The 22,435-nt window shown below is 41.0% G+C and overlaps 1 protein-coding gene across 1 annotated transcript in view; it reads right to left on the bottom strand.

Annotated features, from left to right (window-relative positions):
- Positions 1–7,513: 7,513 nt before the first annotated feature.
- Positions 7,514–22,435, bottom strand: part of CENPF (centromere protein F) — a 61,372-nt gene continuing 46,450 nt past the window's right edge. The window contains 6 exon segments of the mRNA XM_038542140.1: positions 7,514–9,648; positions 14,627–14,805; positions 16,288–16,761; positions 18,178–18,340; positions 20,775–20,936; positions 21,270–21,446. Of these exon segments, the coding sequence (XP_038398068.1) occupies positions 9,454–9,648; positions 14,627–14,805; positions 16,288–16,761; positions 18,178–18,340; positions 20,775–20,936; positions 21,270–21,446 (1,350 nt within the window). The 3' untranslated portion in view covers positions 7,514–9,453.

The raw sequence follows: 22,435 nt of genomic DNA, 5'->3' as shown, positions 1-22,435 counted from the left end.
AACTAGGGATCAGGACTCCAAGGAATGATAAAAAAAAAAAAATAGTTTGGAAGCAGGAATAGTAACGGATGAATTAGGGCATCATTAACCATCTAATTTGGTTGGAGTGAATGTTTGTTCTGAGGTATAGTGAAACAAAATGTTGAGAGGTGATAATGGCTATGACAGCCTTTTTTTTTTTTTTTTCTGACAGCCTTCAAAATAAAATTCATTTAATTTAGGAGACTTCTTTTACTGAAAATCCAAAAGACCACCATTCTTGAATCTCTGATTGGAAAAAAAAAATCTATAGTCAGACTCTGAGCAACTGTAGATCTGGCATCTTGTTTAGTTTTGTTCAAATTAATCATTCAGCCTTAAGTTGGTCAACCACTACTTATTGAAGCTTTTTCCATCTAGGACACTTGGCTAGATTCACCAAGTTTACAAAGAATTTTCTGGTAGGTTCTATTTGGAAAGAGTAAACATGAAAAAGAGAAGCAGTAAAAAAAAAAAAAAAAAACATAAAGCGATGTACGAGAAACAGAAAGTGAGTGATTGAATTAATGATGCCTGCAGTGTTTTGGAGACTGAAAAGTAGATAAAACATTTTTAATAATGGCAGCCAGAAACTGGAGTTCTGTAATAAAAAAGAAGAAAGGAATGAAGAAGAATGACAAAGATCACTGACAGAAGCTGTTACACAAACTATCTCTTTAAACAGGTAAACAAGGAATCCTATGAAGAAGGAAAGGAGGGTGAAAGAGTGGAATCGAAGGTGATTCTGAGGAACTCTGCCCAGAAAGGCAGTGGAGGAGCGATGCAATGAACAGAAGTAGGAAGATGAGAGAGGAAACCATTGGAGGTAAAAGAGGGAAATAATACATTTTAGCTTAAGGTGACAAAGGTTACCTGTCTCTGTCATTTGGGAATTATCTATGTCTTGTGACTTTCCTCTGAATTGTCTCTTAGCCTGGGAGAGATTGGACAGGGTAAAGAGAACTGAAGAGGGTAATAGAGGAACTTCTTTTAAAAGATTATGTAGGATTAGAGGGGGAGGAGGTGAACCAGTCCCAGTCAATCCTGGAGGCATTGCTGGTCCAAAATGTGGTGGCAAAAGCTAAAACTGTTGATGAAGTCAGAGTTGGAGTTGGAATCCACTTTTAGTTCTCTACTGGCTTCTTTAAATAGGTGGAGGCTTTCTAACTGGACCTGGACACTAGGTGGGCTTTGGTGAAAGAGCAGGGGAGACTTGGCAGGGCCTCGGGGACTTTGCAGTCCTGACATGAGGACCTTTGCTGGGAGAGTTGCCTGGCCAGAGCCAGGTCTTCTCGGGCCTGGGATTAGCAGTCCTCCCCAAATGCCACTTCCAGTCTTCCAGCTAAAACTGCTTCCCTTTCTGTGGGATGTGACCCCGACCTTGCAATCCTTCCCCCCACCCCATCCAGGCCTCTCCCCACCTTCTGGCGGTTCCTTCTTCCCTCATTGCCCATCCCTCAGTGTTTCCTGACCCATCACCATCCATAGCATCAGTTATGGTGAGATGAGGATGGTATGTAGGCCATAATCAATCTTGAAAAGCCCCAGCGTTCATGTACTTCAACAATTAAAAAAAATTATTTTGGAGTCTAGAACCCAGTTAGAGTGGGAATTTCATCTGTGATATCAGAAAACAAAAGTCTTTTAAAAATATTTATCTTATTCTTTAACTGTAAAAAAAATAAAGTCCAAAGGAAATTCTAATAGATAACTGTCTACATAGGCTGCCTATGCAGTTGATAACTCTCCTTTCCTGATGTCATGAGAAGTTACATAAGAAAAAAAAAATTTTTTTCTCCGACTCTCTCCTACAGATAAAAAGAATAATTTCTGAGTTAGGGTGGGTGTCTAAACAATATTTCTTTCTATTTTCCAAATCCTCCATCCTTATTACATTGACTAAAAGATATTTTGCATTTCCAGTGGGCACTGCAGATATTCTTCTGTCTTTCTACTTGATCTTCAGTGGGTGTGACCCTCTTAAACTTATGATTAAATTTGTCTCCAAAACTCAGTCTCTGTCAAGTGGCTCGTTTCTCTAATGTAGTATGGCAGGGCTCCCATCCACTGTCATTTTAAGGAAATAGCTGGAAGTGATTTGAAAAAGTTAATATTCACCTTCTGATTTTGTTCTGGTTTCTGTAAGTGGATTCGAATTCAAGTAGGAGTCTGGGAGAAGAAAGGAGGAGATCTTCAAATACAACATGGTTGTACCTGACACGTTGTACCTGAATTTTTATTTTTTTCATGTGAAGACCAAAATGTGTCAAAGGCATACATGCACAGCTATGTTCAAGAACTACTTAAAGAGAAGCTCTAGGGTATATAAAGAGGCAGAGTTTTGAGTGGGCTTTGGCTTGCGGGAAAAGCCTGGTGAGGGAAGTGTTAAGGTTCTGTGGTCCTGCCACCAGAAACATTGGGCGTTCATGCCCTCTGTGTCTGTCCCAATGGCTATTCCATTAACATGCGCACACATACCTCGTTGTGCAGCTGGCAATCTAATCATAGTTTCCCTACTGGGTTCCCTTGTATCATGGCCTGGTCTTTAAGGCCACAGCAGAATGGAGGGAATATTCCATCTGCAGAGAATGCAAGATCTAATTTTCTTAATGTGATTCAAACTTGCTATTCCTTTCAGTGCCATGAATGAGCACTTTTAGAAAAAAAAACAAAACAAAACTGTAAATATCTATTCACATTGACTGGCCGCATGCTCAATTTTTGAAAAGCACCATCTGAGTAGTTAGAATCTAGGTTTTAGGACATAGTGTGGGTTGCAGAGAAAAAAAAAAAAAACTGTTTCTTCTTTGGGACCTCAATGTCTTCATCTTCAAAGAGATAAAGAAAATCCAGATAACGAAACCATGTTGTTATAATAGAAGTTATGGATACTCCACGATTCCTTTGATTTTGGGCTTCTAGCTATTATAGATCACCTGATGTTTAGGAAAACCACCTTAAGTAGAATAGTGAATAAAGATTTGCATCAAGAGGTATTAGAAAGTTATGCGGTTTCTTCACATCGTTTCATATATGACATAGGCTTCAAACAAGTGTCCTGGGCCAATTTAGCAGAATTGCTTTTCATGACAGGCCTGGTGAAAGGAAGACCATTAAGCAAATGAGCTTCAAAGGGCTGTCTCCTGCTCAGATAGAAGCAGGCCAAACTCAAAGAAAGTATGAGTGTAGAGGTCGACTAACCAAAAAATTAGAAAACAGGCTTTGCAATGATATCAGGCTGCTTGTGGGTGAAGTAAAAGAATTTCCTATTGGAAGTTGCTTTAAAGAGAAATGGTGTTTTTTTGTTTTGTTTTGTTTTTTGTTTTTGTTTTTTGTTTTTTGTTTTCTGACATGACAAGAAGTCCAAGGTTTGTTCAGAGGCTTAACACAGTTATCAAGGACCCATCTTTCTGATCTGACATCTTGTGTTTTGGAAATGCTTTATTTCTGGCCTCAGGATTGGTTACTGCTGAGTGGTTATCATAACAGTCACTGGCAAAAGACTGTGGCAGGACCATAATTGACTTATGCTAATTACATTCCTTTCCTGGGAGCAGGGCCTCAGGTGAGCAAAGGCTGCCAACACCTGAACAAAAGTGGGGTTCTCCAGGCAAGAAAGTAGAACTAACAGTTGGGTAAGCAATCAACTGTCTCTGCCACAGCAACAAAAAATTTCTGTCTTGGGATTAAAAAAAACCTTGGCCGATGGTGGTCTAAAAAATAACTCTTCATTGACTACAACCTAAGCCACATTTGGGAAATCAGTGTGAGACTCTTCCAAACCAACATATTCTCTTCTTAAACGAGTTTATGACAACCTCAAGGGGGAAAAAATCTAATTTTGTTATACATGTTGGAACAAGATTTAGGTTGCTAATTTGGGCTTCTGGCTCTCATAACAACAGATTGGTAAGTGGAATCTGCAGTAAATCTCAATAAGAATACTTGTTTTAAATTCTAGGAATGAGGGATATCCTCCATTTATTAGTTCTGCCATTAAAATATGATACTTGCAAGTCCATGAACATGTAGTGTTTCCACATGGAGGGAGACCCTGATTGTCTCATAAATTGAATAATCAACCTCTGAAAAAACTAGTTGGGCAGAACCAAGATGGAACTCACCTCTTCGCTTTGAGCTGTGGCTGTTTCAGAAGGAAAATGGTCTCCACACTTAATACACCTGTTTACAAACCAGAGCAGGGGCACTTGGTTCCTTCCCCACACGTCTATGATTCCAAGTGACCACCAGCCTGCTGTGCAGCCATAAGATGAAGGCTGCCCATAAATAGCACAAAAGGGACAAAACGTTGTGGGGTAGCACAGGGCACCCTCGTGAACCTCTGCTGGCCTAGGTCCAAGAATATGGCCATTAAACTGACAAGCAGCTGGCATTCAGGACAAATAACACCCTCATGTGGACTGCCCAAGGTCTAGCGGGAAGGAGAGGGCATGAGCCCAGCAAATGCTCTGTGAGATAACGCAGCTGTGATTTCAACACCAAGAGAATCTGTTCACATTTAAAATTCAGGAATATCCTAGTGTTGCACTAAAAAGTCTGTAACTGTGGAAAGCTGCCATTTCCTACCTCCTTGCAAAAGCACCACTGGGGGAAAAGGAAAAGTGGAAGAAGAGAAATCCCCTATTACGACAACAGTGTAATTTTTGCTGGAAACCCCAATGCCAAGTCCCTGACTACCTCAAAGGGTTAAATGAAGTTAAAGAAAGCACACTCCTTAGGTGCTGAGTTGTCTGGAGCTGTAAAAGAAGGAAACTTACCCCCTATTGGGTTTCTGAATTGGATTCTAAAAAGAACTTGTCAGGCCAGCATCAGGCTTCTGGCCTCCTGAAATCTACTTACTCTCCTTACTCTCTATCACACGCCTTGGACTGGGAATCAAGACCAGAGCCTCAGTTTTGTTTTGCCATAAACTTAATAACCTCTTTAGGTCTCTTCTTCAGTGGGTAAAATAGGACCTACTTCACTAGATTATTGACTATCAAAGGATATGAAGCATTTGAAACTGCAAGGATTCCATTTGGCAAATATGGTATTTTTATGCAGATAAAAAAAATTAAAAAAATTACCCTCTGAGCAATGTCAAGGTGCCCTAGAGGAGAGGGGAATAAGAAAGTACAGTAATCTTATTCATTAGCCACGTTCTTTGCTTTGAGGGGATGGGGCTGTGAGAATTTTGTGGGCTGGAACTCCCATCTGCAAGTGAACAAAAATGTATGAAGTCTGAGGATATGTCTCCTTGTGATTTTCTGAAACATCAATAGAACAAATCACTTATATTCACTCACATAAATACATCAGCATTACACAGGACGGACCTTGCCTGCAGCATCAGAGCCAACATAAAAGCCATCACTTTTCCTTTCATACCAGGAGCAGCTGCTGTTAGAAATGTGGTGGACAGGAATCTATGCACCCATTACTCTCTGCTGGGATCACTAGACAATTCCTGTCCAGCACCACAAATTTTGGGGGAAGAGAATGGGTCACACTGGACAATGGCCAACAGGTAGAAAAATTAGTTTCTGGCCACCCAATGCTTAAAATATTAAAAAAAAAAAAAAAAACCAACAATGTTGAGAGTTGTAGGTTCTGCATAACTGAAACAAATCTAATTGCCATTTAACATACCATGAGCTCAGTGGACTACCTGAGCTTATATTTAGGCACAATCTGTAATGTTGTTCCAAGTTCCAAACAACTAATTTATATATAACCGTCAGCAACACAACTCTTTAATTGCAGTAATTGTTTTCTTTGGGTATTTTTAATGAGCCAAAGAAAAAACAAAACCAGTGGATGATTAATTTGCAAGACCAGTAATTGAATGATATGTACAAACCAATAGCGATTACATTCATTTGCAATATAAGCATTGGTGATATTGAAAATAGTGAGAATTTTGTAGGGCAGAACTTAATCTGAAATTAATGTGTAGATAAATCTAACAGATTTATCTAACAATTTTAAGCTGTATTATTTTTAAAAATTATCCGTGAAATTATCTGTATATAGAATAACCATTTTGTTATTTGCAAATCATATGTACAGTTAAATATTAACTAATTTAATCATCATGACAATTTCAAAAGGTATTATTATTCCAATTTTACCAGAGGAAACTGAGGCATATTATTATTTGCCAAAGGCCATATGCAGAGCCCAAGCATTCTGACACTTCTCACTAGTATAATGATTTATTTATTTATTTGAAGGAAAGAGAGAATGCAAGCAGGGGGAGGGGGAGGGACAAGCCAGCTCCACACTGAGCATAGAGCCCCATGTGGGGCTCCATCTCACAACCCTGAGATCATAACCTGATGCCATCATCTTAAGACTTAAGGACATCTTCATTGCCCAGAAAAGGTGGAAAGCTCCTTCTATCTCTTGAATATCTGTGCTATCAGAATTATCCTGGCACAGCCTGCCTCTAGACAAGCACAATACACACAAGAGATTGGGCTCTACAGTTACGTAACTGAAGTTGAAATACCTCGACTCCCTGAGACTATTTCATCTTTTATCCAATGAGGATAATCCCCACTTTGCAAGGTTGTTGTGAGACTCATTGTCATTATTATAAACAAGATCTCCTCCAATGAAGGAGTCAGTAGTTCTACCCAGGTCTCTTAATCCCAGCCTATAAAGTGGAGATCCTAATGTCTACCTCGCAAAGGTGTTAAGGTTTGAGCAAACGTGTAAAAACACTGTAAAATGCATGTAATTTCCACATGATGTTCCAGTAGTTGAGCCATAGCTCATGTATCTAATCATAAGATACATGGCGCCACCTGAAGGTGGGATTCTAGTTTTTGGTCCTTGGGCTTTTCCAAGTAGAAATGTCTGGTTCTTCTGAAGCACTCCAATTCTCTTCTGAGTGTTCTCTCTTGTCAGTGAACCAAGATAAAGCCCCTTCCTCTAAAGGAAGTTCTGCTTATAGGACAGATATCGGAGGGAGGGCACAGCTCGACTACACCAGTTGGTAACTACCAATTCCAGGCACTTAGTGTCCTCCTGAAGAAACTATTCTACTCCCTCTGTCAACCACAAATGAATGAGAAATATAAAATATATGCCAATGATTAGTTCAACTTCTGACTGTGGTGTATTAAACCAATGAATCAAAAGAATTGGTCATAGTTTATCTCCCATTTATGCTACTTTCAGAACATACTGTCATAGCCCGAATGACTTTGGAAGAACTAACTTATAAATCCTAAGACTGATGTGCTCAGTCACCCTAAGAGTAGATAGAAGTTTTTGCCCTGACTCAAACCAGTTGGGAAGTGGAACAGGGCTCCCACCTCTCCTAGTTAGGGGCCCCTGAGAAGAAGTGTTTTGACTTCTTTCCAGGTAAAGTTCATAGTTCCAACAAAATAAATAGAGTGAGGACAAATGAGAAAAACCACAAATAAATCTCAAAGGTTAATAAAGGGGTGGAGGGGTGATTCTTAGGAAATCAGGCTACAATTAAATGTTGGCTTTTATTCCCTTTTAATTAAAGATGAGGTCCCTCTGGAACTGTTGATAATTCCCAAAGGACTGAGTTTCTACAGAATATTCAAGATTCAAAAATCCTCTCCGGAAAGCCCCTCACCATACAGACTGAGAATATGACTCCTGGATCTCTGAAATTGATCTATTTCTCCATATGATTTGTCATCTGGGATCTTATCTGTGACTTAACTGGCTTATCAAGTATCTCAGAGTTAGGACTGTGGAGTATTTACTTTCCATCCTATATGCAGCTTGGCTCATGGTATAAGGGGTATTGTTAGCTTGAGGAAAAGAATACTTAAGTGTCCTGGCTGCCCATTTATAACGACTGTGAACAATTACAAAAATGGAAGGCATGCCCAGTATTCTCTGTAACAAGAGGCAGCAGCTACGGTCCACCTAGGAAAAGATGAAGGACCCCATGGAACTACTCAGCGAGTCCTACTGAGTGGAATCTTCCAATAACTGGAGACAGCCAACAAAGCTGATGGCCTGACCCTAGCGATGTCTACTCCGGGCCGTGCCCTTGAGCACATGGCAGCCTTGGGATGATTTATGATAAGGATATTGCACCAGACCACAACCCGGAGCGACTGAAGAAAGAGGAAAGTCAGGATATCACTTTCAACAGATGAATACTAAGTAGCTTAATATTATTGAAGCATTATTCAACAATAGAGGCCACCTTACAAAGGCCAATTTTAAAATATAAATGACGGTATTTGTCAAGGTTTATACATCAGTCTGAACTGAAAGCCAAGAGCAAATTATCTTACTAGCTCATGGCCTGGAAAAGTTTTTTACCCTGATTCAAGGACAAAAGGCCTTGTTCCAAAGTTTTGGGATTTGATATGGCTCATAATGCCTGCATATTTTCAAACCCTGTCATCAATAAACGAGCTGGAAAATACCACATATTTGTATCCTTGCTGATGCAATTTAATGGGTACACACAATGTGCCAGGCACTGGCTGGACATATTATTCCTAATTCCTATGCAGTCTTCATGACCCACATTCCAAATCACGTCTTCTAATATAACTTAATGTATTCACAAATATACTAGTATCATTTGTTAAAAAGTCTTTTACAAGAGCCTGTTGACGTTAGCAAGAAATCGTACCAATGCCCATAATGCATTTATATTTAGAAATCATTTTTACAGAACACAAAAGTGATTTATTTTATTAGGAAAAAAAATGCCCTATTTTAACACAAGTTCACTGTTTATGAGAACACATACTAAAAGAACAGTAACAAACTGGTCTTAGGAAGAAACAGTAAGATGACAGAAAACGATATACTACATCTTCGAGGTGCCTGCAAGCAGGCCCACTGAAAATAAACACACAACTCCCATCACCCACACACACAAATCTGCACAGGTTCAATTGGCAAACATTTAGAAAACACACTGGAAGATAAGGATGAACTCAACCCCATATGTACATCCACATGTGTATGTGTGTGCATGATTTTCCTTCATTTTACTCTCAGCTCAAAGAAATTCTTGATCTAAAATTATTTCATGCCTAGCTCTACACATAGGAAATATCATAAAGCAGAAGTTTATATCTTCCTGGGAGCTGCTCACTGGAAGTAGAGGATGTATTTTGGGTTGTCTCAAGGCAAAATCCACAAACACAAGTCGTTACACAGTGCCTGCCACGTAAGTGCAACATTACCAAAAAGCTTTATACAGCGCCATTTATGCTAAGTGACGAGTTGTTGATCAGTGCTTCCAAACTTTTCCAATACTTAGACATGGGGGAGCCAAAGGGTACAATACATTTAGATTTATAAGGAAATGTTTTCTTCCCACTGATAACGTGCTCCCTGAGGAAACAACAGCCCCTACAGGCACATGGTCTTCTGGTTAAATACTGCCACCTTCCAGGGTCCTGACACACAGGGTCGCTTCTATTGGACCCTACAATTCTCGCTGCTCTTGGACTCAGGGACAGCTTCTGGGCTGGGGGCGAGCCGGCTTCGCTTGGCCCTCAGGCCCTCCCTGGGGCTGTCGGCCGAACTCCTCTCAGGAAGGTTACTGACCCGCGTGGTGGGTTCTCGGAATGCAGTGCTTGAATCCGCTGGGCTTTGTTGAGCAACCTTGACCTGTAACAAAGCACCTTTGTTAGAAGTTTGAATCACACTCACATCTCTACAGTGTGAAAATAAAGTACTTATATGGCCAAATTTTAGGTTAAGTCCTTCTTCTGCAGATGTTGTACAGTTTTACCATTTCCTCTTCACTCCTAACAGAAGCTAGGAGGGTGTCAGACCTGAACTCTGATGTGTCACCTTGCAAGCTTTCCTCAACACCTCTGATGGCCAAAAAAAAGGCGAGTATGACATTCTCAGATCAGAAGATAGGCTTTTTTGAGGGCAAAGATGATGTCCTCTTTATCATTACATCCCTAGTGCCCAAAATATGCTTGACTACCTGGCAAATGTTCAAGATATGCCTGAGTGAGAACCCAAACCAGCCTTCATTTGGCCTAAGTGGGCCCTTGCTGTCACCCAAATGAATGTAATTCAGATGCCTAAGACTTCCTTTTTAGGGTGGAAACATTACTCACAACGTTTAAAAGACCTAGAACCTATTCCTCATACAGCGTCATGTTAAACATCCCAGTTACATTTTTGTTTCCATACTGAACTTAGATTATAGCCGAATAAACAATAAAAGTCCAAAAAAGAGTAAATCCCCTTTCTGATGCCCTGCCTTTCAAGAGAAAGAGGGATCTCAGAAAATGTGAGACATTAAGAAGCAGGCATGAGGGCAGGGTACCTGGTAGAGAGTCAAGATTTCTTGAGGTTTCCACAGTCGTGACAAAGAATACGGGATCAGGAAAGAAAAAGAGGAGCAAGATGGATGAAGGCTAGAAAAGCTTCATTTAATCCAAGTTAAAGGCCGGAGTGGAGGATTCCAGCAGGAAGATCTTTAAAAGGTAAAGAGGAAGGACATTCCTCACAAGGGCGACTCGTAGTCTGTCCCAACAGTGGGGAGGGGCTATGTGACAGTGGAGGACCCTGGTGACCTCCTTCTGGAGCAGCAGGAGAAGGGAATGGAAATGACTTCCCCATTTATATTTTCTCCATAGGAAGTACGTGGTTGTAAAAGGCAGCTAAATACTTTTCGTTACAGAAAACATGGTCAATCTGGCCAACAGATCAAATCCCTGGAAAGCCTGCCTCTAACTCAGATTATGTGCAGGACGCTTAAAAAGAGCAGCCTCTAAGGATCGGGACTTAGTGGAAAATTACCATCCATGGAAAGTTGAAGGAAAAAAAAAAAAAAAAACAGAGTTTTACTGGCATTCTTTTTTTTTTTTTTTAAGTAGAAAGTGAGACAAAAGACAGGCATTTCCCGTGAACCCATCGGATGCAGGAAAGTCAGATCTTTGGGTTCACTATTTTAAAAAAGACATGGAGATAGAGATCATTCACGTTGGGAAAAGAATATTTGAGCCAGTAAAACTTTCTTAATTCCAATTAAATAGCCAAAGCCCACTGGTCAGCTTCTGCCTCTAGACTCTAATTTCTCTGATACTGAACTGAGGAAATTATAGTTTGTGATCAGCTTAAACTGAATTTGATCATCATGTGGGTTAGTAGGCCTCAGATCTGTCTATATAAGTAGATGAGGTCACCAAGTATTTAAACTATTAAGTGTACCCCTACCCTGACTGTCTCACAAACTCTGTCTGCAGCCACAGCGGCCAGGGCCCAAGCACATGGATGGCTCAGTGAAAATGAACCTCATTCATAGTAAGAAACACAAGGCCCCACTAGACTGCTGACCGATGCTGTGGTGACGGCATCACCATCATCCTCCACAATTTAGTGGCAGGTCCTCTGGCACTGACCACCAACCCAAGGTTCAGATCAAGTCTACAATCATGACTTGCTTGTCCCCACCAAACCATGAGCTCCTGGGCTTATTCATTCTGGAGACATAACAGAGAATGATCCTCACCTACTTTGCATCTTCCCCCCTTGAATCTGACAGATGTCACTAAAGGTCCTGCTAAATGACCAAGGGAAATGTCTCTCTCCGACCTCAGCCAGTCACTTCAGGCAAGGGCTCATAATCCTGAGTTTCTAAGCAACTGCTTTAGGAAAGAAACAATACCTTGGCTCTGTATTTTTCAAACTGAATGAGGAAATTTGCTTAACCAATGAGGCAAGCATTTTATAAGGCGACTCAGAAAATGCTGAATTAAATTAAAAATCAATAGGCTGGGTTTTGAAGAGTTTGCATCTAACCATGAAGTCTCCCGTGACCTCCTCTCAAGAGGAACCACCCCCATTCATTTGCAGAAGTGCACAAAAACTGCTTAGCAATTCATAACCGCGGGTGCCGGCTGCAGTCTGTAGCCGAAGCACGGAACACAAATCTGCAGGAAACCATGGTTACGACTCTGTACTCGACAGACTCCACAGCAGCGTGGAAAGCAGGCCACCTAGTGTGCAAAGCTCTTGTTCCTAGCTACTAAGTCTGAGCACCACATGGAGACTGCTTTTCCATCGAGTCCTCATAAAAGAAGAAAAAGAAATGACCCATGTGGCGATTTCATGAGATGGCTGCCTAAGATGCCTTTAAACACCTATTATTGTAATCACTTTAAGGACAACATTAGCAGCTTCGGTTATTCGACAAATAATCAGTTGAATTATCTGACATTGTATGAGACATGAAGCATAATCAGAACCTTAGAGTACTCACACTGCAACTCAGGAGGCAGGTATCTAAGCAAGGAATTACAATAAGTGAGCCACCCGAACAGGATGGAGGCACAGAGTACTATGTGTGCGTCAAGATTTTGTTTGAAGAGAGCTAAACAAGGTGCCTGGGTGGCTCAGTTAGGCATCTGCCTTCGGCTCAGGTCATGAGCTCAGGGTCCTGGGATTGAGCCCCACATTGGGTTCCCTGCTCAGCAGGGAGTCAGCCTCTCCCTCTGCTCCTCCCCCTGCTTGTGCTCCCTCTCTCTCCCCCAAATAAATAAAAACAACTTTAAAAAAAGAGAAAGAGAGAGAGAGAACCAAACAAATACTTCGTTTGATCCCCCAAAGTGTGAGACAAGCGGGAACAGATATTAGCATGTATCAAGGAGTGAGGAGTGGGTCCAAGTCAGTCACCCATCCAAGGGCACGGCGGCCTCCACCAGAACCTGAACCTGTACTACAGGTCAGGACTTATCTGGTGGTTGATAGCTTTGGTCAAGCTTGGAAGCTTCCCTCTTTAGGGACACTGGTTGCTTTATGGAAAAGCAGCTGTTCTTATGGCCATTGGAAAGTCAAGGACTCCTCTAAGATACTCTTAGTGTTTTGTTGTTACCGGCATTCAAAAGGTAGATCCAAATGTGAATGACTGAGAAAAAGAAAGGAAGAAAGAGGAGGTGACAGGGAGGATTTGCACAAAACGGGTCAATATTTCTAATACGAGTAATGGATGGGCCCATTTTAAGGAGTGAAAGAAAACCTCAGACCCTTCTTCTTTACCACTGAATTAATAAAAATTTTCTTAGAATGAAAGTTTTGAAAAACCTTAATACTAGGTATACATTCCTTAATGCTTACATCTCTCAGACAATAATATCACAAACATTTATAGATATATTCTTGTTTTGATGCAGCTACTCACCAATGTCTTTGTATTTCGGCATCTAAACTCCTAATGAGGACCACACCCACTCACTTAAAGAATTATTAAGTTACACAAATAGTGGTTACTACACTTTCAAAGCTTTGTCTGCTGGGTCAAGCCACTCACACTGCATTGTTACGCAAACTCTAACAAGTAAGCAATCAAAATATCCCTGGGTGGCTCAGCGGTTTGGCGCCTGCCTTTGGCCTAGGGCGATCCTGGAGATCCGGGATCGAATCCCACATCGGGCTCCCGGTGCACGGAGCCTGCTTCTCCCTCTGCCTATGTCTCTGCCTCTCTCTCTCTCTCTCTCTCTCTCTGTGACTATCATAAATAAATAAAAATTTAAAAAAAATAAAAATAAAAATCACAAGACTTTTAGAATTCTTAAACTTATTCCAGCAACTTCAAACAATGTTCCTGTGACCCTTTGAGAAACACTGGACAGAAAAGTGGAGGTGAGAGACAGTAAGTGTTAACTCTGGGCAGGTCAGATCTCTATAAACCTTACTTTCTTCTTTCTTCTCTAATACTACCTACCACGAGGGTAGGCATATACTTCGCATACATAACGCTCATATGCCTCATAGTATAATGGAACAAAGATCTGCAAAGCAAACATTCTGTATGATTTTTTTTTAATTTTTATTTATTTATGATAGTCACACAGAGAGAGAGAGAGAGGCAGAGACACAGGCAGTCACACAGAGAGAGAGAGAGAGGCAGAGGGAGAAGCAGGCTCCATGCACCGGGAGCCCAACGCGGGACTCGATCCCGGGCCTCCAGGATCGCGCCCTGTGCCAAAGGCAGGCGCTAAACCGCTGCGCCACCCAGGTATCCCTCTGTATGCTTTAAATAACATTTGCTGGGCCATTTGCATGGTGCATAGAGGTCACTGAGATCGTAGCCCTGCCATCAACAATCAAGACAGAGAAATGTGTCAACAGAGCTCCTTTCTTTGGATCTGTACAGAAATATTTGCTTTCTGTAAAGTAAAGGAGTAAAAAAGAAAGAAATAAGAAAAAAAGAATTAGCAGCTATTGGGGGGCAGTGGGGAGAGGGCAACAGGTTAGAGGGAAAAGCGTGGAACAAGCAATGCAGTGAGCAAGGCCTACAAGCAATGCAGTGAGCAAGGCCTGTGGTCAGAAGAAAGACGACCTCTTCAGCTCCTTCAACACACTGCTTAAACATGCTTACAAACCCTTTGAGTTCTGATCTACAATTTCTCCTCTTTTAACATTTTCCATCAAACCCTACGTGGCCTGTTGGATCAAGGAGGAGATTGTTGCTGCAGGGTAAAGTTTATCCTCAGGTCTGCTCACTACTGTCCTCGGGACTGGCTCACTTATGCTGCATGGAGAAGGGCGCAGTGTCAAACCCTTGCCCAGGCAGCACTGTCATTTCCTGGATTTGGAACGCCGGGTACAGGTTCATAGGAGTTACCTTCTGTGATCTGCTGCCACCAGCTGTTGGTTGGGAGGTCTCAGCATGATTTTCTTTGTTGAGACTTAGGGGGGACAGTGCTAACTTCTGTGCAGCCAGACGGGGGCTGGTCCGAGTCGGCATGGTTGTTCTCCGCAGGACATACGGGCTTGTCTTTCCTGTTGGGATATCAGCAAACCCTCGGGGCAAAAAACACTCACTGTCAACATTGCTAGGTCCGATTTTATCCACAGTGGAAACAAGATGTAGCAGGTAAAGTTTCCACAAATATGAGAGTAACTCCAGGAACATTTTCTGCTAGCCACAGCAGACGAGGGATTAACTTCACAGTTGACAAATCAAACAACTAACCAGTGGGTTCTCTCTTACCAGACACACAAGTAAACACAATGGCAAAAGACGGGAAAATAACATTAAACAGAAATTTTTTTCCCTGTTCTTCTTCTACGTGGATGTCTTAATTCTCATTTTTCTAAGATCTGAAGAACATACCAGCAAGATTTCGCATCAAATTTGGATGGGAGCTAAATAAAACAGAGGATCAAATGGGAAGGGAAAGCACACACACAAAAAGGCCAGCTCTCATTTAAAACAAGAAAAGGTAAAACGGTAACAGCCTTTGCCACTCAGGTGAGCACTCTCAGGCAGAGACGAGGTGGGGGCAGACAGCTGACCCCATAAAAGAGAAATTTCACCTTCTGCTCACACAGTCTCCCTCCACAGTGGAAATGAACATGATGCACATAAGAGGAGAGAGTCAATCCCAATGATGCTAACAGTGGGCATGTCACACACCCTCTAGAGTCGGGTTGTTGGCTAACTAAAGTAGCACTTGTTTTTGTGATTAACCCTTTAATTATAAATAAAGTAATAAATATACTTTATTATAAATAAAGCAACGAGAAAGAAATAGCTAACTATTTGGGGGTTTCTAAGGGCCAGAGTTACTCAGAACAGGGCTCCTCAAATCATCTATAGCAAAGAATAAGTGTTGGTATTTTTTTGAGCAAAAGGGGGAGGGAGAAGGGGTGAGTTCCAACCGGCTGTGGACTGATACTTCTGTATAACACAACAGGAATGAACCAAAAGAAAACTCAGGACGTGCTTGCATGTTGCTACAATGTCAAATCAGTATGAAAATTTCTCAATCTTTACTCTTGATTTCTGAACATGACTTTTTTTTTTTTTTTTTTTTTGTCGCAAACCAGTAATAAACTGTACCTAGACCAGTCCCAGTCCCTGGGCCACACTCTAAGGATCACTGGAATCAAATTAAAAAAACAAAAAGTGGTAAGTGGCTCCAGCCAAGGGGACCCATCCCCTAGCTCACCTCCTACCCCAGTGAGATTTGGACTAAAGGTGAAAAAGCTTAAAGAGTGTCCTTGATCTGGGGATTTTTCAGCACAGAAACATCATATTCCAAACAGGTCTTGAAATCTCCTAGCACGTTTTGTGCTGTAACATGAGTAACAAGATCCTTTCCCTTTTCTCATGCAGAAAGCTAAATAGAAATACCAATTTAAAGGTTGACTTAGACTTAGGACTCACTTAGTACTGTTGCACAATCGCCTAAAACATAAATGCTCCCGTCTCTTTGTATGTGGCTTTTTATAGGGAATTTCAAAAGAACACAAATAATTCTGCTTTTAAATGATGCATACCTTTCTTTACAACTTCTGGAAGTCCCTCTGGCTCAAACTCAGTGTCTTTGGCCTCCTCTGCAGGGTGAATACCACTTCTGACTGCTTTCCTACTCTTTTTAGAAAATGTCTCTGGGGTAGAAGACGCTGTGCCTCCCCCATCTTCCCGAATTCCAGTGGACCTTTGTCTTTTGCCTGAAGCTGTATTTTGGCCGGATGATAACTTCTTTTCAGTAGCAGAAGGGGCTAGAGATGCTTCTGGAACCACTGAATTTAGCAAAGGAGAATTCTGGAGGTGAGGTTTAGACCGTGAACTCAAACGAGCAACCTGTGTCTCCAACATTTCTTTAGCTTTCTCTAATTTCTCATGGCTTATAAGCAGGGAACAGTACTTGTCCAGGTATTCGTCTGCCTCCTTGGTTTTTTCCTCCAGAGTTTCTTTCAGTTCTTTCATCTCAGCCATTAGTTCCTCTGCATTAGAATCCACAACGGTACCTGTCAAGAATAGAATGGCACGCTGTATGTCACTTGACACTTCTCTAACACCAGGCATTGTAAAGCAGAAAACCTTAGTTTTTTTCTTTGAGGGCAGCCTGGGTGGCTCAGTGGTTTAGCGTCACCTTCAGCCCAGGGCGTGATGCTGGAGACCCGGGATGGAGTCCCACATCGGGTTCCCTGCTTGGAGCCTGCTTTTCCCTCTGCCTGTGTCTCTGCCTCTCTCTTTCTCTGTGTCTCTCATGAATAAATAAATAAAATATTACAAAAAAAAAAAAAAGAAGAAGATTTGTTCTTTGATTTTCTCTTAGAGACGTGAGGGAGATATATCTCTATGTATTCTTATAGATTAAACAACTCCTGTTTGGGAGGGATCCTATCAAGGCATATACCCTAGTAGATTACATGACTTTCATTAAGATAGCTTAAATAAAATCCATCAAAATCTCAAATTATATTCCAGCTAACCCATCAAACTTCCTTGCAGTTCATATGAGATCGGATGAATTAATAGATCATATCCCCAATTTCTCCTGTCCATTCTTTCCATTGTAAGTGAATGAACAATAAAATTTGGTAAAGAACATGAAGTCTATTGGAATAGCTTTGGGAAACGGAAGAGGGCTAATCACAAGTCAAAAACAGCTCTGAAAACCATTTTTAAGCAATGGAAGAGCTGATGGACAAGTCCTTGGGGGATGCTTCAAAGGTGGGAGTCTTGGTCAACTTGTCACTGCCATGTTTGGCAATGAATCTACTGGAAAAACTCCCTTGATCCACAAAATACTCCAAGTACTCTTCTCAGCAGGGAAGATCCCTGCCCCACAGTGTGAAGCTGTGATCCAGAAGAGCCCCTCATCCTATACTTGCCATCAGCTTTCCACACAGTTAAGAGCATTCTATTCCAAAGATGTAAGTGGAAAAAAGTGCGAAGGACAGATGCTATTTCTTTTTTATTTTACCTCCATATCCAAACATACGGCCCCTAAGCCTTCCATTTAGTTGACCCACGAGGATGGGCCAAGGACAACCAGAATCAGTTGCTGATAAATTACCAATGCCAGCTCAGAATGTCAATCTGCCTTTGACGTAGGAACTATGTAAGTGGACATCCACACGAAAAACTCTTCTTGGAATAGCTCATTAGCAAAAAGTGCTGCCAGTTTTTTGTATGTTTTATAGAACAGAAGATGCAATAATTCTATTTTCAAAATGCAGACCTCATTCTGAATCCTATTAATCCTATGACCCCAAGCGGAGCATAAAATTTAAAACTGGAAAATGGAGAACCGCTGGAAATCAACACACAGTAGCAGAACAGAGCACTAAAAACGTTTCTGGGCCTCCACACCATTTGTGTATGACTTCACTAGTGGAAAAGAGCTCTGGCTCATGGCTGTGCCCAGTTAGTCCTACCTGTTTTCTGGTTCTCCTGTGTAGCTTCAAGGTGAGACAGCTCTTTCTGCAACATCTCTTTTTCCTCTTCCAGCTGTTTACAAGATTTGATCAACAGTTTTATTTTCCCTTGGGCACGTTCATTTTCCTTCTTCAACTGATTGGTATATTTTACGTGATCTGCCTACAAGACAAAACCCTGAATTTAAGACCCTGAATTTCTTTTTATGAGCATGTGGGAAAATAACCATGAGATGTCATTAAGAATCATATATTATAAATTTAAGAATTATGACATTCAAAATAAAACAATTCATCTTCTCTACTTGGTTTCCTATGTCTTTCCAGCAGACACTGTAGTTTTGTCACTTTCTGAATCTCGGCAAGCATAAATCTTGGTTCCTAAGATAGTGTTCTGTTAAGGAGCCCACCGTGTCTGGGTTTGTCCAATGGGAATCACACTTGGGGAGTTAGGGCGGGAGATACATGGGCATATTCTTGGTGGGTCAAAACTTCTCGATTATAGGGGCACTGGGGTGGTGCAGTCAGTTGAGCATCAGACTCGTGGTTTCTGCTTGGGTCCTGATTTCCGGGTCGTAAGACGGGAGTCTTAAGATGAGCTCCCTACTCAATGCAGAGTCTGCTGGAGACTGTCTCCCTCTGCCCCTCCCCTCTGCATGCTCACTCTCTCTCTCAAATAAATAAGTAAATCTTAAGGGGAAAAAAAAAAAAAAAAACCTTCTCGATGATAGAATTGTGTTTCCATTTATAGTCTGTGCTGTTGCATAATTTCAATACCCAAGATGGCATTTGTTTTGGTGACACCAAGTGAAGGCCAAATAATATTATGGCTTGCAATACAAACTTCAATTCTGCAGTTGTTCAAATAGAAAGTGGATAGAATGGTGGGAGAATGATAGCATCATACACTTCTCAGGAATACAAGTTCACAATTCCTTATCCACATCTGCAAATTCCAAAAACAGCTCAGACGATGATTTAGAGGAAAAACCTGACCTGAACAGATACAGAGGTATTTATATATAGTCCTAATTTATTCCGCCTTGTGAGGATAGTCATACATTTTGTTGCAGAAATATGAATTTGATTATGAAGTATTACCCCATACCTTGCTGGGATATTATGTAATATATGGCACATGCATTTTATTATGCAATATCTAAAAAATGCAGACTTCTAAAATAAGCTAGCTCCAAGAGTTTCCAATAAGAGATCATGAACATACAAAGGCAGACCAAAATATTAAAAAAAAAGAAAAAAAAGAAAAAGAACCTGAGCATCACATTCATGTTGCAGGAAGATTTCATTCTTTGTACATAATTTCATCTTGAAATAATATTAGCAGTGTTGTGGTAAATCTACACTTTCAGAATTTTTATTTCTGACTCCAACCATAATTGGATTAGAGATCCATTTAATTCCATTTCAACAGTGCTTATTAACTGGACCTCATTAAAATTATATGCAATCTGAATAGGCTCAACTAACAATGAGCTGTTTTGTACACTACACACACACACACACACACACACACACACACACACACACATATACATACAGACATTCTCCACGGTAGAATTGTCAAAGATCAGACAAGCAGAAAGCACACCTAAAACTAAAATATCATTATATACCAATTTTACATCAATTTTTTTAAAAGGCAAAAAGTGAGTAAATAAAAAAGTAGACCTAGAGCTCTCCTTTCTGTTATTAAACCTAGTGTGTCTCATTTTGTAGCAGCAGAACATTATTGATCATGAATGTTATTTTGACCTTCCTTAGTTCGTATTTTTTTTATCAGTATATTTCCTTCATCTTGAGAATTATTTAAAAGCTACAGACAAAAGAAGTTTACCCCTACTTTTCTGTTTGAATGTATCAGATAAATGGCATCAAAACGTTTACAGTTTAAACCACCTTTAAGTAAAGACCTTTGTAGATATTTATCCTCCAGGTTCATTATTATACAACCAGGATGGTATTCATCTTATGAAAAATATCGTAGGGATCAAAAAGCCTCCCTTTCTAAGAAGTAGAATTACTACAGCATCACCTTTAATTGAACAATCCTAAGACTACTGTTCACCTCTTTTTTTTTTTTTTTTTTTTTGGAAAAGAGAACGTTTATGAATCTTGCATGGAGAGAAAGATGGAGAGAAAGGAGAATGTACATGACCAAGTGCTCTGGCACAGCTTGACCTCTCCATGACCCATGGGAAAAGTGGGTTTGGCAGTGAACCTGGAGACCAATCAAGCAAGACTTTGGAATTACCCACAAAATTATTATCTACAGCTGGAGAGGCCTGCCTTAATCTGCTATCACTTTGATCTTCATGTCCCTCTCAAAAAAGTCTTTTACCATCATCTAATTTGAGAAGATTCACTGAGCAATGCATAAGGTTTATCCTAGCTGTGAGACCACAGATCGTCCACTGATTTTTAAAAATAACTCAGCAGAGAACTGTTGCTTTTATTTTTGACTACCCCGAAAAAAAATCTACATAACAATTTAAATGAAAGCATTAAGTCCACATGAAAAAACCACCATTATCTGTATGAATCATTCTAAGTTATGAAGTAATGAAAAATGAACATACCTTGGTTTTCTTCAATTCTTCTAAAAGCTGAGTGGTAGCTTTCAAAGAATTATTGAGTTCTTCTTTACTGGACTTTAAGAGATCAATCTCTGCCTTCTGTGAGCTGAGACATTCTTCTTTAGAAGACAGTTTCTCTTGGTATGTCTGGATTTCCATTTCGTACTAGGGTGGAAAAACATTACCTTAGCCAGGAAGCTCAACTAAAAAAATTGCAAGGAAAACAAACAAGAAAACTGCTGTCCCAAGGACCATTTCAAATAGTCTTCAGGATTCCGCTATTATTCCCTTCCAAGATGGAAATGATATTTTAAAAGCTCACATCATAAAATAAGACCTGTGTGGTAACTGGCAAAGACAGGGCAGGTAATACGATGGGACCCTTCAGAAGACTGTACTGTGTAATAATGTAGAATGTTGACCTTCTTACAAAAACTGTCTCATTAGGTCAACACACCACTTTCTGGCTCCTCCAGGAACCAAACCCCATGTTTTTACCTGTTTGTTTGTATCCAGAAGCAAAGCCTGATGTTTCTTTTCAGCTTCCTGAAGTTGTAGCTGATAGTTAGCTATTTCTTCTCGAACTTTCTCTTCCTTTTCCATCTGGTCCTTGTGTATGCAATCCAAACTATTCTTCAACTCGCTATTTTCTAGCATGAGCTCCTTCAATTGACCCTAATGAGAAAAGTAAAACAATTATGGGAAAATAATTAGGAACCCGGATATATAGCTTTAGGAAATACTGAGTACTGAAATGAGAAAGAGAAGAAAAAAGAATTACAGATAAGACAAAAACTATCTAGAATAGTGCTATAACCCTTAGTGATGCACTCACCTGAAACTTGACTTCACCTCCAATGACAATTTCTTCTGCTCCAGCCCAATCACCCCCAAGGTCACATCCACTGGGACCACATACTCCGAGAAATCTTTAGCCAAACTGCTCTGGATCATACCCTCGTAGGCTTCCAGGCTCACTTATTAAAGTGCTTGCACTGCAGTAATTCCTTGACCTCGTCCACAGCACTCCTACCATCCCTACCTTCAAACTCAAGCCCCTCCAGACTTATGTTTTCTTCCTTGACCTATGACCATGTTCTATCACCGTGAGAGTTTTCCTCCAAATGCCCTCACCTCTTTTGCCACTCTCTCACTCTTCACTGTGTGACCGAGGTAAAACCAGTGCCGGAGGCACCTGTGTTCTCCAGGCCTGGTCCCAAAGGATGGTTTGTACATGTGTTTCTACACACACAGTGTCCACTTCCTCATCTCCGCTGACTCAACCCCTCCAACCTGGCTTTAGCCCACATCCTCTTCAGATAGTTTTCCACGGCCTCAGCAACCTCCACGTTGCAAATCCAAGGAGCACCCTTCACCATGTCCAAGCTCTGACTGGTATGTGAGGCTGCTGACCACTGCTCCTTCCTTGAGACAGCCTCCACTCCTGGCTCAGAGGAAGCGACACTGCTGGCTAGCCACTCACGCCTTCTCGTTCTCTTTGCTGGCTCCTCCCCCCTCCATCTTACCTTGCATGCTGAGGTCTCTGCACCTAACTACCTTCTCTTCTCCAACTGTATTTTCGACCATTCCCCTCATTTCTAACTACTACCTATATTCCAAACCAGCCACCCTAAGTCTTCCCTTTAAACTCCAGCCTCATGTAT

The sequence above is a fragment of the Canis lupus genome, chromosome 7, assembly GCF_011100685.1.
Source record: "Canis lupus familiaris isolate Mischka breed German Shepherd chromosome 7, alternate assembly UU_Cfam_GSD_1.0, whole genome shotgun sequence".
Lineage (NCBI taxonomy): Eukaryota > Metazoa > Chordata > Mammalia > Carnivora > Canidae > Canis > Canis lupus.
This window is presented reverse-complemented; position numbering and strand designations above follow the sequence as displayed.